A 19,090-nucleotide genomic window follows, 5' to 3' on the forward strand; every position below is an offset into this window, starting at 1 on the left:
TCAGAAGAACTGTCCCCTTGAATCCGAAACCCTACTGACAGCACAGAGCTCATTTGTCTCTCCTGAGAGCAAGCATAGCCAGAATGGGGCTGTCACTGGCTTATGCTCACTAGTCAATCCCCAGCCCAACTGACCCTTGGAATGCTATATGCCAGACCAGATGTCTCTTGGTTTTCCACGCCTGCGGCACCAGAAGCCTGAAACTCGGAGATACTAGCAAGTTTGCATTCCAAGATCCATGTCAAAGGGTAGATTAACTGCAACGACAGGGTTGGGCTCTGATCAAGCAGGCGAGGGAAAAAAAATACCCGACTTAATGAACAAAACCTTTCTAAATTTGTTATTTAAAGAGAAAATACCTTTGAGGTTTCCCAACTTAAACGATATTCATAATGATTGAAAAATGAGAAATATTCCTTTACTCCAATGGAAACGTCCTTAAGTATAGACATTTCCCTTTTCAAACCATTGGGAACTACCTGCTTCAGACTAAAGCTGGAACCTCAGTTTCAGTCAATGTTATTTTTAAATGTATGTGTTCGTTCAGCATTGAACCAGGTCTAGTTTGTCATTCGATACAAATAAATCCATGTTATTTTGTTTTGCTTGGTTTTTTTGTTTTGTTTTGTTTTGTTTTTTTGGCAAGCGTTGCCTAAAGACACGCGTTTTTCAGGAATGTGATTTGTAAAATAGCATAATATACCATGACACAGGCCCAGCTTTGGTAATGAATCATAGCTAATTATACATGCAAATACACTGGGTAAATTTGGATGCTCAATTAGTGAGCTAATTATGGTAAAAATGGGGATTTTGATTTTGTATGCACAGGTGTTCTATTCTTTCGGCAAATCAACTCTTTTTGTTAAACTGGAAAATATAGAATTCACACTGAAGAGTCGTCAAGTCATTTGAGTTTTTGTTTTTTATAAGGGCTGCCTCTTATCATGTACTTGTTATATACCAGATGCTGAGGCAGACGCGCTGTTTATAGAACATCACCGAGCCCTGACAATGAAGTTAAAAGACACATAAATATTCCCATTCCACTGATGAGGACACAGAGATTGGAGGGGCAATTCTGAACCAAGATTCAAACTCCCTTGTGGCCAATCATCTTCAAGTTATCTTATTTAGTTATAGCCAGTGCACTTGGTAGAACGTGTGTCTGCATCTTCTTTAATTTCTTTTACAGGGAAAGGATTCTTGACACTTTAATGTTTTGATATTGTGCTATCTAGAGTTTTTATTTAAAAAAATTTCCAAATATTAAAAGCAGATATCTTACAGTTTGAGTGGGACCACAGTTAGGGAGAAAGAGAAAGAGATATTTTTGGAGGATACAGTTCTTATGAATCACATCTGATATCTAGCAATGCTATGCTAGGATAGTTTATAAACTTGTCAATTTAAAGGCATGCCGAGTTTACCTTCATAATAAAGAATTATATGCTAATGTCATCACTGAACAAACATTACTGGGAATATATTCAATGCAGGGTACCGTGCTGTACAAACTAGAGGAATGATGATGAGACAGACACCATTCCTGCCCAATTAGGAACCAAATTCCTCTGCAGCTACATTTCAGAAGCTGTATGCATCTCCTCCTGCGCACAGGACTCTCCTGCCAGAGAAATCCATGGTGGGAACAAGAAGTTGCAGGACAAGGGCTAGTCAGGCCTAAAGGTGATGTGCCTGCCCACCCTTCAAACAACAGCTTGAATAAACGAGCCTTCGAAGTGGGGGGGACGAATCCCATTGGATGCAGCATTTTGTGGCAGGACTTGAGCCTGTATTTGGAACCGAATTCTCCTGATTTTAGACACGTATTAGATTCCCAGTGGAATGCCTGTGGTCGTGGAGCTGTGATGACTAGTAGGAAAACATATTTACCAAGAAGTTTCTAACTCCGTGCTTTTTATTTTTATCTTCATGACTTAGCAAGTTTGTAACAGATGTATGGATGCAATCTGAGGATTTAGGACAGATGGCAAGACTGAGGAAGTGAGGATAAGTGGTTTGCATCTTGCAACAAGTTAGAGGAAGATCAGGATTAGTCTGACTTCTCATGTTTATTTTTTCTGAGGGTCATCACCCTGTCAACTGAAAGTCAGATCAGAAGTCAGATATTCTGTGTGATGCAGGGCTACCGACTGAATTCTCCTTAACCTTGACTTTCTCATCTATATACACTGTGGGGGCTGAGCTAACTGACCTTAATGCTCCTTTTCTACTGTGGTTATTCTATGACTCCGAGGCTTGGCCTGGAGCCCCGCTGAAACTTCTCTGCCAAGGTCTGACCTCAGCTGGGAGTCTTCCTAGCCCCCCAGAACCTCATGTTGACGATGTTTCAAAGTGGTCTCAGCAAAGCTTCCCAACACCACAAACCTTCCAAGGATTTTACAGAGAGGGAAAAAAACAACTTAGTGCATCTTTTTATAATAATAACCATTACGTGTCTTCAGAGAAAACTATTTTGTTAGTTTATTCAGCTCTCTGAAGTAGTAAGAATGGGAAGAACTGAATGATGATCCCTCAATTCAGGGAAATGGTTAAAAAATGGAAAACCAGCAATAGCGGAATACCAAACACACCTTTAAAAAAACCTGGAAGAGCTATAGATATTGACATGAAAAGTTGTACAAGATATACTATTAAGTTGTAAAAAATCAAAATGAATTTTTAAAGCAGCATCACAGTAACATAGAGTGTATGATCTCTTTATGATGAATACACATATACACACACACACACACACACACTCATATATTTGATTTTGTATTTGCAGAGAAAAGTATGGAAGAACACATTAGATACTTCAATCAGTGCTTTCTTCTGGGCACTGGTAAGAAGGAGGCCTTTGCTGGGTAGGAGAAGTTGTTTTTTTGTTTGTTTGTTTGTTTGTTTTTTACAAAGAATATGTATTGTTTTTATTTAACAGTAAAAATTACAGCTGAAGTAATAAAACCTCATCCTAACAATGTGGAAAGAAATGGTGAAAAACAAAAAATTCAACAGATGGTAAATGATAAGTGTTATGGAAAAAGAAAATGTGGGGCAGAGTGAAGGGGATCAGGAATGTGAGATGGGGCTGTGACTATAAATCGAGTGGTTTGGATGGGCATCATCGAGAAGATGACATCTGAGCAAAGATCTCAAGGAAAGAAAGAAATTGGCCATGCAGATCTAACCAGGGGAGAAGCATTCCAGGCAGAGGGAAGGGCCTAATACAAAGGGCCCGAGGTGGAAACTCGCTGGAACATTCATGAACGTGACTACAAGACCAGTGTGCCTGGAGCAGGCAGAGGAGAAGAATGATAGGAGATGAAGTCACAGAGGGAGGGCCCCCACCCAAGCTCCCCACCCAAGCACGTAGGGCCTTGTCAGCTATTCCAAGGATGGAGGCTTTTACTCTGAGGGGCATGAGGATCCATTGCAAATTTTTGAGCTGATGAGTGACATGTTCTGACTTAGACTTTAGAAGGATCATGCCGGTCACTGTGCTGAGCAGAAATAACGAGGGGGGAGGGGTGGAAGCACACAGACTAGTCAACAGGCTATTGCAGGAAAAGACCCAGCTGGCAGGGGTGGAGGTGGTGAGGACTTGCCAGATCTTGAATATGTTTTAAGGTGAAGCCAAATATAATATGACTTCAAAGTTCTTGGAAGAATATGAGGAGCAGGATTAGAGACAATAAACATTTCTGGGAAGTGTCCTGCAAGGGGATGGGGGGAAAAGACACTGAGAGTAGTTCACAGAGCCAGTAGGACCAAGAGAATTTATTTTTGGATGGAAGAAATGACAGCATGTTATAATGCTGATGAGAATGACACACTTCAGGTCATGAGAGCAAAAAAAAAAATCCAAAATAACATTAATGATGATGATGATGTTGATGATGATGATGATGTTGTAGAAGAGAAAGAGGAGAAGGATGAAGTGTTGACCTGAGTAAGTGAGCAGGGAGGAACCTAGTGCACTAGTGGGGAGATTGGCCTTAGCTAGGAGTGTAATGTAAGAGACCACAAATTTGTGGACACATCTCCCATCCTCCTTTGAACCTGGGCTTTGATGGACAGCATCAGCAGAAGTGATGCTGCAGGACTTTCAAGGCTAGACTAGAAAAGGTGAGTTTCCACCTCACCTCACCTCACCTCACCCTCGTCCTCTCGATCTCTCGCTTTCTTTTTCTCCACTTGCTTTTGGTGTCCTTTGGTGCCCTTGTAAGAAGTCTGCTTACACCACAGCCACCATATTGGAGAGACCACATGGAGACAGAGGCACCTGAGCAGCCAGTTGCTCCAGCCCACAGCTGTTGAGTCTCCCAGCCCAGGCAGCAGATCTCAGAGAGTGTGTCTTCAGGTGACTCCAGCCCCAGGCGTTGACTGCAACTGCGTGAGAGACCCAGCACCAGAGCCACCTAACTGAGCCCAGTCAACCACTGGACCCACAACACATACCAGTATATGGTGGTGCTTGTTCTAAGCCAATGCATTTTAGATTGATCTATTACGCAGCGATAGGTAACTGAATAGGAGTTCAGGCAGGACATATGGGTGCAAAAGTTCTGGGTAAGGACACAAGGACAGGGAAATATGGAAGTTCTTCCCAATTGCTGCAATGCCCCCAGCAAAGTGAGAGTAAGGTTAGCAGCTACGAGTGAGGGGATAACAGGCGGTGCTGGGGGTTCAAAGAGAGAGGAGAAGGTGGAGAATATCCTCCAGGAAGGTCAGGGAGCCACTGGATGAAGAAGTTGGGTATAATTATCTGGTGGCAATAAGGAACTCCCCCTTACCTTAAATACAGAAATCCCCTCACCTGTCTGTATTTAATTTGCATTCCCCTTCCAGTCTTTACCACATAGTCTCTGCATAGCCCTTATCTAGTTAGGTTTCATTACTTTCTGCAAAACTCTTCACAGGTGGAAATTCATCTTGAGATGAGAGGAGGAACTCTTATTGTTGAGCTCAGTTAAGAGAGAACTTGCTCAACTTCCTCCACTCATTCACCCAATCAGCAAGTCAGAAGGCTGACACACCAGGCACAGTGAGCTACTATATGTCAGGCTTCAGGGGACAACAGCTTTGAGCTCTCAGCGGCTCCTCTGATTTAGTTCCAAGATCACAGAGCAAATAAAAGCCAAGTTGCCTGAGTTGAAAAGGAAGATTTGGAATATGCATTTCTGGTGGAGGGCGTCCCTTAAGCCAGCTGTGGGGACGAGCGATTATGTTATGGTGGGGAGTTGCAGATGGGAGGGCTGGGTTGAACTAGAGGTGATGGCTGGCTGGAGAATAATAAGGGACATGAAAGACACGAGGAGCGAGACAGCGATTGTTGGAAACCCTTAAATTTGAATTCACTAACCTTTCCCCATATTGATCTGGAACTGAATTGCTTGATAACTAGATGTATATTATGTGTATCTCCCTAGGGGCTAACCAAGTACTCTGAATAAGGGAAGTTACTTAAATGCTATTTGTTTTATAGAGCAAACCTCCACTGGAAATTTCCCTAAGAGATTTATGACCAAATATCCTCTTTCTGCAAATTTTGAAATATTTCTAATTATAGGCTAATCTCTGTAAAGTATATTTGCCGTAAACGTCAGCCTCATTATAGAACAAAAAAATTCAAGTACAACAATATTATCTACTTACTTTGAAACAAAAAAAGTTTTACTTCCCACCATCTTAGCCCAACAGACTTACTTTTGAAAATAAAAGAACAAAACGATATAAAGTCGTCTTACATAAATAAGAAACTCAACAGCTATTACACATCACAACGGGCCCCAAAGACCGTAAGATTTTAAAACTTATTTGACCTTACACCCTACACCCTCCTTTCTCATAAACCATGAGTGGCGCACTTTTATCTGTAAGGCCCAGTTAGTAAATATTTTATGTTTTACAGGCAATAAGATCTCTGTCACAACTACTCAGCCCTTTGAGTAATTTGCTTTATAGTGCAAAAGCGGTTATAGACATATATAAACAAATACACAAACAAAACTGTTTGTGGGCACTGAAATTCAATTTTAATATAACCTTTACATGTCAAGAAATAGTATTCTTCCTTTGAATACATGAGACATTCTTACCTTGGAAGCTATACAAAAACCGATGGCAGGCTGGATATGGCCCACAGCCATGATTTGCCAACCTGACTCCTAAACTTTAGAGGCAGTCTAAGATATAAATGATCTATTCCTGGGGCACTAAGTGTTAAAGAGAAAACCACAAGCCCCAAATGGCATGCTAAAAGCCCATGACAAACCTAGATTTAATACCTGATCTAATTAAGGTTTCAACCTCTCTCAGAAATATAATCAACCAGTCAGGAATTTTCTGGTCAAGCTCTAGTAATCTGTCACGTGGGCTCTCAGCCATCCCCAAAAGAAGGGGTAATCTGCATGATAAAAATCCTTCTGGCTCTTTTCCCCCCCAAAGAAAAGATGACCTACCCAAGAATAATCTTTTCTTCTCTTTTGTTAATAGATCTCTTGCCCCACCTTCTTCCTATAAAATCTTCCATTCCCTGCAGCCCCTTGGCACTAGATGGAATGCTTCCGGATTCCTGAATCGCTTAATAAACCCAATTAGATCTTCAAATTTACTCTGTCAATTTTTTTTTTTTTAAACAAAAGACACTGGTTGGTATAATGATCGTTTTTAATTTCGGCAGCATTTTCCAAATTTTTAAATAATCGAATTTGATTAATTTAGTAAATGGATTCCTTATTATCCCTTTGTTTAGCCACGAAGAAATTCACCATTGTTAAGAGCAGAAAAATGTTTTTATTTTGAAAATCGCTTAAGTACCGGTACATTTCGGCATATCTCCTTCTAATACGGATCTCCCCAATCTTGTATCTATTTCACATAGTGAAAAGCATTTTAGTACTAGCTGGGGCTTTGTCAGTGGAAAGCCTTAATTTATAATTTTTATTCTGTACATAAGAGCTCTCTGACTTTGGTGAAGCACTTTACCCCATGAGCCTCAGATTTCTCTATTATAAAATTGTGAAGCTGTTAAGGGAAATAAGTAACACATTTGTTCATGTGAAGCATCATTACAGATTAACCAACATATAGTAAGCAACTGGCATATGCGTTAAAAACGCCAGGAATATGTGATATTTATCAATTTCTAGCTAGCTTTCTTTCATTTACCATTGTATCATGAGTATTATGTCATTCAGTATTATTTTTAAAAAGGATTTGATGGTTACATAATATTCTGTTTAATGAGTGTACCAACAGCGATGAGTCTCTTCGCCATGCTGCATAGACGATCTTTGCAAATAGTTGGCCACAGCCCTGAGCATTTCCTTAAGAAGAGTTTTTAGAAGTGGAGTTTTTAGGAGTTTCCATTATCAAAAGATCGGACCTCTCATTATTAATAAGTGCTTTTAGGCCTTTTGTATTTCTTCTTTTGAAAATTATTTTTGTCTTTTCTTATAAAAAGATATACCAACTTCTCCTTTTTTCCTGTGTAGTAAGATAACATAATGGAAACCCACATTCACTGCGTGTCTCCTGGGTAATGGCGTGTGACGGGTTTGGTCTAGGTAGAGCAGAGGGGTCTCCAATACAGCTTCCGGAGTCAGGCGCCCAGTCAAGGCCGCTATAGCTCTGAAACCTCTTGAAGCCCCAGCTCCCTCGTCAGTGCCTCACAAACCTATTTTGAAGCTGAAATGGAATCATACACATCAAGCCCTCGGCATGATGCTTGACTTATAGTAAGTGGTCAGTACATGTGAGCTCTCTTTATTATTATCAATCCCATCATGCCACCTCTCGAGAGGCAAAGACAGATGTAGGCATGGGTTTGCATAAAAATAGACATCTGAATTTCTAGGAAATGAAACTCTAAGCAGTTGTTTCCTTTGTGACATAGTTAACTCTTCATTAGAAGTTAGAAAATGAGCCCTGGCACCAACATTCAGATCTAGAAGTCAGACTGGATTCCAGGTGAATGTGCTTTGTCACAGTGGTCCCAACCTTTGTGGCACCAGGGACCGGTGCTCCTATGATAATCTAACACCCGATGATCTGAGGCAGAGCTGAGATGGTGATGCTGGCACTGGGGAGCAGCTGCAAATCCAGATGAAGCTTCACTCACTCATACTGCAGCCCAGTTCCTAACAGGCCACAGACTGGTACCGGTCCGCAGCCCGGGGACCCCTGTTCTATCGTGTCTAATTGGAATGACAAAATCATTTCAGAAAAAGGCCACCGACGTACTTCTCTGATTAACGTTTGGCCTCACGATGGCCCTAAAAGGTTACCAGAGAGGTATTATAATGCTCATTTTACAGACAGAGAAATTGAGTTTCACAGGGCTTGGGTGAAAGGCCCGAGTTCCCCAACTAGTGACTAAGACAGCCAGCGCTGACATAGACTTGCCGCATAACTGAACTTCGCTCAGGTTCCTCTGAGCCACTAAGATCTGTGTCATCTGCCTAGTTTTACCACAAATCTTGCTAGGTCAGTTTAATGGGGATTCTTCACCCTTGATGTCTGATCACCCTTGAGATCTAATCTAAGACCTCATGCCCTGCCATCCTCTAGATTATATCTGATCCCTCTGGCCTGTTTTCAGCAAGAATTCTGTCAAATAAGTTTACCCTGAATCCCTCCAAGCCTGACATTTCCTCTTAGTAATTTTCCATCTACTCTGCCCTTCGGTTGTGAATCCCCACTTGTCCTGGCCCACGGTGGGAGCGAGCCCTGTTCTATATCGAGTTCTCTTCCTCCTATTGCAAGAGTTCCTGGACAAAATCAGATTTTACAGCTTTAACTCCTGTCCAGCTATGGTTTTCTTAGACAGCACATGAGTTCAAGTTTCCTGCAGTCCTAGGCTCATGTGCTCCCTTATAAGACACTCGTTCAGATGACACCATATGCTGAAAAGGCACAGAGTAACTTCAGTGATTTGTATGGCTCTAAAGCCAAAAACTTAGGATGAGAAAATTGGACCCATAGAAGTTATTTCCCCAATTTCAACAATTGCTCCTCCTCACTGCAGCACACATTAATTCTTATAGGAAATAGGACAGAGCGTTGATTAATCTAAAATGATGAGATACCCTCATGATTAATCTTAATTATCTGATATCACAAAGAACTTTCCCCTGCCAACAAAGTACAGATTCTTAAACATCGCTCTTGCCAGCTGATTTTAGTTCTTCCTTCAAAGATTACAGATAACACTTTTTAGGGATTTTTTTTTTTTTTTAGCTGTTCCTACCATTTTTAGTCTTCTTCCAAAATGAAGTATAGAGGTCAGGTTGAAGAAAGAGCAAGAGAGGCGTCAAGGTCAGCCAAAGATGGGCTCCATAGCATCAACTAAGATAAAGAGAAAACATCAAACTTGACATTTCGAAGAGCGCAAAGTTGCTTCAAAACATGCTGGGAACATTGCTCAAATGTGTTGTTGAAAACATGTATTAATAGTATTTACTTCTTCAAAGTTATACAGATTAGAGACATACTTCAGAAAACTATTTCTAATGTTATCAAATGTCTGACTTTATTTTCGAAGAATTGACATTTTACACAACCCCCATTTTTTTCTTTTTCTTTTTCTTTTTGCATATGATTTGGTTTCCCTCTCCCCAACCTCTTCCCTGAGAATGGCTCATATATCTAGTTACTTAAATTATCCCAGTTTGTCCCAATGCTTAAAATACCTTGATGGGTTGCATGAAGTGACTCTATGTCTGGAGTCTCCTGAGATGAAGAGATAGGCTACAGGAGGTGTAGCCACAGAGACTCCACATCGCCAGCCCTGGAGTTTTTAAGTGCAAAGACAAGGTTGGGAGGGGGAGGGAGGAGCATTAGTACTCAAGCTGCCCCAGACATGAGGTTTGCAGAAACACCAGGTTCCTCTTATTTCTGCCACCAAAACTGGGGCAACGTCTTCTCTAAATCCAAACAACGCAGTGAACTGATCTTCCTTCTTTTTCACAGAAGAGTTTCTCACCCTCAGCACTACTGACATTTTTTGTGAGATAATTCTTTGATACATTGTAGGATGTTTAGCAGCATCCCTGACCTATACCCACGAGATGCTAGTAGTATTACCTCTTAACTGTTGTAATAATCACAGATGTCTTCAGACATTGCAAAATATCCCCTGGGCAGCAAAAGCACTCCAGGCTGAGAAGCACTGTTCTATAGAAATCTTAGAGACATGTTTAAATTGACCTTGTTCTGTATTAGACCCAGCTGAAAGAGACTGTGGGTTTTAAGCAGTGACAAAGCTTCCATTTGGTTAACTCACTTCAGTAAAAAAAAAAAAAAAACACAAAAAAACGTCAGGCACACTTGCAGTCTAGTGTCATATAAAGCTTTGCTTCTCAAAGTGGGGTCCCCAAGAGAATTATTCCTTTCCTGATTATTGGGACCTTTTGTCGGTAGAGTCAGAATATCGGTAGTTATATTTTAAAGTTCTTTCGTTCACCTAGTCGACCTGGAGAGAATTTGAGAAATGCAGTTTGGCGTGGGGGAGATCAGCTGATAATCATCAGGGTTAATAAACTGAACTGAAAAGCCAATGATGCCCTAGATTAGCTAAAAAACTATTAAATATAACAATAATAGGTGATCTTTCCTGAGGGTTTGTTATGAGCCGGACACTACTTTAACTGCTTTATATGTATTATGTCAATAAATACTAAAAAAATTGAAGTAAATATCTTAACAGCCCCCCCTTTTTTTTTTTTTTACAAATAACGGAATTAATGCAGAAAAGATAATGGACTTTTCCCCAGGTCACGTACCATGTGATATTCACATAGGCAGTAAAAATCAAACACTTTATCAAACTTTGTTATGCAAACAGTTTCTTAAAATCGATAGCCTTCTCACACAGAAACAATAATTGATCCAGATTGGTAAGAATAGAGATCCCATTCAAAACAGTAATGAGACTATGAAATACCTAGGAAGTAAATTGAAAACGAAAAGCTTAGGGACAAAGGTAGGTGGCCGGAGGGTGGGAGGCTATCATGCTTTACCTAGCGTCCGCATGCTTGCCATTTCCCCTCCAGATCCATTTTCCACACCTCCTCACTCTGCTCTCTGTTCCAGACTCTGAGCTGTAACAATTTCAACAGCCCGTAGGCTGCTGGTCAGGTTTGGCCAGTAGAGAGAGAGGTCAGAGTATTTATCCCCTTGGCTCCCTCCCCCGCTTGGCGAGGCCGTGGGCTGGCTATGACCCTCTAATGAAGCTCTTGTCAGGTGATGTCCTCCTAATAGCACATCTTTCAAAGTTCCATTAAGTGTTCCCCTTGCTATTTTAGGCGTGAGGTTGGAAAGACTTCCCCGAAGCGCTGTCCCACCCTTTCTGACTTCCCTAAATCCTATCGAAACTGTCACTTTGTTAAACTTATCAATATCTTAACTTTGAGTGTGCCACTTGTTTCCTTTAAGGACCCTGGAGGACGCAAAGACGTAAATACATGAAGAGAAGTATATCGTTATTCAGGGTAGAGGCCACGACACTGTAAAAAGTGGAAATTTTGCTTAAATTGATTTGTAAATGGTGTGCGATCCCAATCCAATCAAATCAAGATTTCATGGCTAGCTTGCCAGATTGATTCTCAATTGGGGGAGTTTTGAAAATCGGTTGGGCATTTTTGTTTATTGCAAAGATCGGAGCTATGCTCTCCATAAATGCCATCTCCTTTCGTACACTGAAGGGCACATTACCAATTATTTCTTATAGAAATGAGGCATTGGATCTGACTGGGTTGAGGCCACATGTGAGAGTAGTCAAGAAATTTCTGAATAAAAATTAACGAGGGGAAGACTTCTCTTCCAGATCTATGAAGGCGTTAGGATGTTGCATTGCCTACAACAGCACAGTACCAGCACATCAATGAGAGAGAGGAGACGTCGAAGTTAAGCAAAAGCACGTATGGGACATTAGTTTAAAGTCATATCAATGACAAAATTAATTAAAAACATGTTGGGCAACTGGCTTAATGTTTTGGAAAAAAATTAAGCTATAGTCCTACCTTGTTTCTTACATCAAAACTAATTTCATATGATTCGAAAATTTAAATGCAAGACACTGAACATTAAAAGTACTAGCAGAAACCGAAGATGAATACTTTTATAATCTTGAAGTGGGAAAGTCATTCTAAGTATGACGACAAATATAAAACCCAAATGACTACCCCAGAGTCTGAAAGAAAACTGAAAAATTCGACTACAGAAAAATAAACATGTTACTAGACTTCTTGTGGTGATCACTTCGTAAGGTATATAAATGTCTAACCACTATGTCGTACACCTGACACTAATATAATGTCATATGTCAACTATAATTAAAAATAAATGTTAAAAAATCTGCCTACTTGTCTGTAAAGTGAGGGATGAGGTTGCATGATCAATAAAGAGACACCCAGGTTTTATATGGTAAGATCCTGAGAGTTCGCAATACTATGCATTTAGCTTATTGATTATTCTTTCTTGTTATGTATCTTTGATTCATATCTTCTAGCTCCTCAATGATATTACAAGCCCCTTGAGTTAGAATGCATTGTCCCCAGCATCTTGTCCATAGTCGGTGCTTAAAAAATCATTCTTTATGATAAAAGTGAAAGTGATCATAAAAATAGGAAAAATTCAATCAGTGAAGTCAATTTAGAGGAAGATTGTTATACAGATTAATCTATTGAAGTGACCAGTCATCTGAGTAGTTTCACTAGCCGTTCGAATTAACCAGTTTAGTCAAGTGCAACTTGTCTAATAGTAGAGTATAAATAAAGCCTAGTGTTTTCTTTTTTAAAGTTTGTTTTTTTTCTCAATTACAGTTGACATTCGATATTAGTTTCAGGTGTACAGACATTTATATAATTTATGAAGTGACCCCTCCAATACGTCTAATACCCACCTGGCCCCATACATAGATATTACAATATTATTGGCTAATCTCGGAAGCCTATTGTTTTCTTATTGAAAAGATTCTAAGTCTTTCTTAAATCAATGTGGTGAATTCAACGGCAGAGTGGTTATTGATTTTCTACTAACTGATATTATATCATTCTACTTTAACTTCGATTATATTAACAGCCTGTTTTTGTTTTTTTAAAAAAATCTTTTCCTTCCCAACTTTATTTGGAAAGATTTCAGATATATAGAAAAGTTGAAAGAATTATCCGATGCAACTTGTATGCCTGTTGCGTAAGTGCAGCGGCTAACAGTGAAGCATACCGGTTTTACTTCTTCATATGTGGATATTTACGTGTTTTTCTCGTAATCATTTGAAAAATGCAGACGACATGATATTTTACCCTCCCAAATTAAGTCTATATCTCTTAAAAAATAAGGATGACGCCTAAGAGAATTAACAATAATTCCATAATATCATCTCATATCAATTTTATATTCAAATTTTCTCAGTTTGTCCCCAAACCATCCTTTATAGCTTTTTTCTTTTCTGATTCAGGAGCTACTTGGTGTTCACACAGCGAGTTTAGTTATGCCTCTGTAACCTCTTTACAATCTTTCTTGATATAAAAGCTTTTTAATGTGTGATTTTCACATCCCGAATGTGACTTTCAGCTCTCTAACAAAAATGTTCTCCTAAATGACAGACCTGTATTTCCAGTTACGTGCTGGACTATTTTATATATATAAGAGGGACATATTCTTCTAGAACAAAGCCTTATCATTTTGAAGCATTAATGCGTAAAAGCTGAAAAAAGTTTGAAAAAAAACCTCCTAACACTGACATTTAGAAACTACAAGAATTTTCTGTCTGCTTATAGATTGAGGCAGTGAAATTTGTGTTATTCTTTGTTCCTTTCATTTCTCTCTTTCTTTCTCTGTCTCTGTTTCTATTTCTCTCTCTGAAAACATTTTGAATGGGGCTTTTAGTTAGGCAAATATAAGGCAAAGCAATAGCCTTTTAACTTTTTCTTTAATTTTAATAGAAAATTCATAGTTTAGGGTGAAAAAAAAGAAAAGGAAAGAAGGAAAGAAGGAAGGGAGATAGAATGAAAGGGGCTCTCAGTTAAGCAAATAAAAAGTAAAAAACTTTCATTTTTCTTTTATTTTAATAAATATATATTCATGTAGTACAGATATATGTATATATATATATACACACATATATATGCATATATAAATAGAAAAAGAGGAGAGAGAGAGGAGGAGGAGAGAGAATGAGAGATACCATGGTGTCAGGTATCCCCCCAAAAGCATCCCTAGGTTTACTGATTCCCAAGGAGGACCCACAGGACTCGGCCTCATAGCTAACTCATTACAGTGAAAGGATACGAACCAACATCAGCACAGGGAAAAGGTATGCAGAGCAGTGACCAGAAAAGACCTGGCACAAGCTCAGGACGCACTTAATCCCCCAGCAACCAGCTGAGAAGACACGTACAGAATGTCGTCTACCAGGGAAGTTCATTAGACACTCAGCACTCGGGGCGTCTATTGGAGTCCAGTCACATAGGAGCCCTCTGCCTGGCATATACCTAAATTCTAGACTTCCAGAAGGAAAACAGATGTGCAGCACGAAGCATCGTGTTTACAAAAACAGTTTAGCCACAGCGAGCCATTGTTACCAGTTCTGGGGATGGCGGGAACCAACGAGAAATCCAGGTTCTCAGATGCCAGTCAAAGGCCAAGTCCGGAAGCAGCCCTTTCCACGCAGCCGTCTCGGGCCTGCTGGGTACAGTCTCTTCTGCACACACACGCACGTGTACACACACACGCACATGGACACGGAGTCAACCACTCTTCCGCTTTCCTTATGCACCATGCACCCAATTCCACCCCAGCCCCAGCCCCACCTGAAACCGTTCTAAGTTCCTTATTTATCATTCCAGTTTCTTCACATTCTCATCCCCACCCCCCCCCGCACCCCCGTCGTACCCACATGTACACTTTGTTAGCACACACTTTGTTCCTCACTCGCTTTCTTCATGGGGAGTCCCTCCTACATCTGCGTCCAGGAAGCATCCTCATTCTTTCCTCATAGCTAGAAAGTGCTGCATGGTCTGGACATTCTGCAATTTCCTTAACCATCTCTCTACTGACGGGCATCTGGATTGTTTCAGATCTTCGGCATCACAAGCAGTGGCACAATGACTATCCTTGAATCTACGAAAGACCTTCTGCTGAAGACTCAGTTGTGGTCCCAGTGAACTACTCAGTGTGAGGGATGACCCAGAAGAGGGCCACATTGTTGGCCCGGTCTCGTGCGGGTTAATTAACTCAAGACAAGTTGTTGGATGAAGACGACAGAGTTCTCCTATTTATCTCGTGAGAACAAGCCTCTCATTGGCCGGGCTGCCTCATACTCAGTTTTCTAAGTCTCATTGCATTGCTTTTTTTCTCTTTTGGTGGAAATAAAAAGGATCAGGAACAGCCCTTGGTGGGTACTTAAAGCTTTAGTGGAGGGTCGCTAAGTTTGGCAAATTTTGGGACATGCTTATACTAAAAAATGATTTGTCGTTTATCTGGATTTCAAATTTAATCGTAGATCCCGTATTTTATCTGGCAGCCCTAGTTTAGTGTCATGGTAATCTAGAGATTTAAACATTGAGGGACTCTTGGGATTAAGTCTCTGGAATGAAAAGAAAGGCCAGGCTTGAGTCGGCATTCACAGTGGTGCTTGACAAGTACAGAGCTATGGACAGAAGCCCACTTTGGGCCCCGGCTCTGTCATTTGATTTCGGCTTAGACCTCAGAGTGCTTCAGTAGAACCTTAGCATCACAGATACTCTCCTGCAGCTGATGGGAACCTGAACAAATCCCTTAAGCAAATTGCTCCAGTCTGCCTGATGCTGTGCTCCCAGCATGGGGAAGTACAACCCCTTAATGTTTCCCTATGCGACTTGCTCGACTTGGGAGAGCATGTGAGTGACAGGTAGGTCCTGACCCCACTGCTTTCCCGCTTTCTGCTGGCTGTTTCCAGTCTTGGATGCTGAAAATCAGGGTCCGTTTGATGAAAAGGAGAGAGGATGTTACAGGTATTTTCATAACAAGTCCAAAGTTTTAACCCTTTGAGTTAGATACAACCATGAATGTTTTTCAAATAATATTCCTTACTAGAAATTTGCAGAAACCACGAATCTGCTCTTTGTAAATGACACATGGAAATAGAACGCAGGCTACCTAGTTCCTTTGTATACGGTATATTTTCAGCATTGTAAAGTCCCCTGTCACAATTAACCTGTCTTTCCTTTCTTATCCCCTCTTTTAACTGACTGAACTGTGAAGCACCTCTGTGCTTATTCCTGTAAGTTTCATTTAACCTTGAAATGAAAGTGTTCTGAAGCTGTCCTTGGCAGGATATGCAAATTCATGTAATAAAAACCTACTTTCCTGTTGCGGACTGGTCCCATGTAAGTATTAGAGTTCACTAGATGAGTCCAAAGGGTCAGATGCTTTGAAAAAAAAGGCCCCTCATGCAAATAATGGAATAGATGACTTGGTTAAAAAGAGGAAAGGCTATTTATGGATGTAATGGTCTTCAAGCAGTCTGCCCGCCACCTTGAAAAATCAGAAGCAGTTTTGCCAGGTGGGCATCACAGAGACTCTATCACGCCATCTGGTTTCCGTAGACCCCTAAGTAAATTCATTAGTAGTGAGGTATAGTGGAAAGAATGCTCTCTTCGGTTTGAGAGACATGGCTTTCTAATAAAAAGGTTAACTCACACCTGTACATTCCTTCATCCTGTTTATGATTCTATTGAGTTAGAAGCAGCGTCACTCACAGAGCTTAAGTATAAAACATCTGCAAGGTAGCTGGTGTTAAAAACCTTATTTGCCTACAAAGCAGCTGATACTCCAAGGAGTCATATATCTTGTAATACACAAAACTGGGTTACATTTCGTGTTTTTTTGACTCCACTGCCCATGTTCTTTCTGCATTCATCCAATCAGCCAGGACCTCAGCAATTTAAGCATATAATAACAAAAAAAGTCTTTTGTGAGTTTATGATTCTAAAGATTTGTTTTCTATATTTGATGCAACTTTTCATATTAGATGCTGCCATGTTTCAATGATCTATCGCCGTGTGTTTCAATGATCTATCGCCGTGTCACAAACTACTCCAAAACATATCTGCTTAAAATAGCAAGCATTTTACGTGTGGACCGTTCCGTAGGTTGGCACTTCTTCTGTTGGGCTCATTTGGGGTCTACCATGAGGTTGTAGTCAGATGGCTTTGTTCACATGTCTGGTGCCCCAGTGCGGAAGGTGGGGAGACTGTGACCTCTTGCTCTTTTTCTTTCCACGTGTCTAGCTAGCTTGGGCTTCTTTTCATGGTGGTTAGATACTAGGAGTGAACATTTCAATAGAGACAAGCCAATATGCAAGCACAAGTCCTTCCTTGCATCATCCTTGCTAACGTCCTATTGGCCAAACCCAGAGTCAGTAAGGGAGGGTACTCCACACAAGCATAAATATTGGGAGCCATGGTTCACGGGGAGCCACCAAACTAACAGTCAGTGTACCACTTGTGATGCATACAAGAGAAAGGTAAAGGGATTAGTATTTAAGCCAAGATTTGTTGTTTCAGATTCTTTGAAGGATACCGAATTTAACACATATTACTTTAAACTACTATGCAGCCTCTGAAAGTCACATATTAGAACACTGAATGACATGAAAAAAGATGCTAAGTGTAAACGAAAAATGTTTGAAAACAAATACTTGTTTGGTTATATATGCTACACTTTTAGCCAAATAGTTATGAACAATTTTAGTTATAGCCAAATAATTATGAACAATTTTTTTTTCATTTCTTGTCCTTGTATTTACCCAAATTTCTTCAGGAGATATATATTATTTTATAATCAGTAATCGAAAAATACAAAAATATTATTGCAGTAATATGTGATGGATTAACAAGGTTGGATATAGCTATATAATATTTATATTACATTACTTTATAGATCTTATAAAGTAAAATATTTGTAGTCAATAAAGTTTTACAGAAATGCAAATAAAACATCTCAGTATTTTTAAATTACCACATTGAAAAAAGGGAAAAAGATTTGTCAATCCAGTGTTGGCCGGCATTTAGGGACTTTCGGTGGGAGTTAAAATTGATACAACCTTTTCTGAAAAACAATTAAAATATACCAGAATTTAAAATAGGCATTGCTCTAACAGAGCTATTCCACCCGTAGGAATGCTAACTAAAGGGAAAACGTTTTTAAATTCTCCAAAATATAGGCACTGATTTGTACCGATTTGTGGAATTAATGGTGGCACTTTGTTCTTGTATATACTTTTTGCTCTTTTGCTTTCTAAATGTAGTATCCCAAAGCCGATACACTTACATGTTGGGAGGAGGAAGCAGACCTTAAGAGCTTCGTGGCCATGACCTTAAACCGGAAGTTCTCAATCTTGGCTGCGCATCGGACAAGAATCATGATGCCTGGCAACCAAAGATTCTGATTTAACTACTCTTGGGTGAGGCGCAGGTATTGGGAGTTTTCAGTGCTGCTTATTTCTAATTGACAGACAAACTTCAGACCAACAGGAACAGAAGCTCTCTTGACTGACCTCTATTTGAAATGACAATCTTCTGTAAAAAAAAAATGTGGACTGATCTCCTGGACCCATGTAACGTCTCATGTTGGTAGGCTACTAGTACGTATGCCTGTCTGCGTCTGCCAATTGAGTTGATCTCCAAGATTCAGTTGTATTTGTTTCTAAACCTTTTTATACCAGTTATGTTTTTAATTGTAATACTACAGCTCAAATATAAGAAGAGACTGAGTTGAATGTTTTGGAAAGACAGCCCAAGTAAATTGCTTAAAAAAGAAAAAGGCTATGGCGATGGTTCATTCTGTGTGTCAACTTGGCTAGGCTATAGGGCTCAATGTGGTCAAACGCTCATCTATATGTTGCTGCGAAGTTTTTTGTAGATGTGATTAACCTTTACAATTAACTTTAAATAAAAGAGATTGTACTTGATAATGTGAGTGGGTCTCATCGAATCAGTTGAAGGCCTTAAGAGTAAAAACGGATTCCCCAGAGAAGGAATTTTGCCTCAAGACTGTAACATAGAAATCCTGCCTGAGTTTCCAGCCTACCATCTGCCCT

The 19,090-nt window shown here is 40.0% G+C and overlaps 1 protein-coding gene across 1 annotated transcript in view; it reads right to left on the minus strand.

Moving 5' to 3' along the window:
• TLR7 (toll like receptor 7) overlaps window positions 1–9,778 on the minus strand; it is a 21,149-nt gene extending 11,371 nt beyond the window's left edge. Inside the window, 2 exon segments of the mRNA NM_001290164.1 lie at window positions 9,257–9,354; window positions 9,699–9,778. Coding sequence (NP_001277093.1) covers window positions 9,257–9,259 — 3 coding nt within the window. The 5' untranslated portion in view covers window positions 9,260–9,354; window positions 9,699–9,778.
• Window positions 9,779–19,090: the final 9,312 nt, after the last annotated feature.

Source organism: Pteropus alecto, unplaced genomic scaffold, assembly GCF_000325575.1.
Source record: "Pteropus alecto unplaced genomic scaffold, ASM32557v1 scaffold511, whole genome shotgun sequence".
Classification (NCBI taxonomy): domain Eukaryota; kingdom Metazoa; phylum Chordata; class Mammalia; order Chiroptera; family Pteropodidae; genus Pteropus; species Pteropus alecto.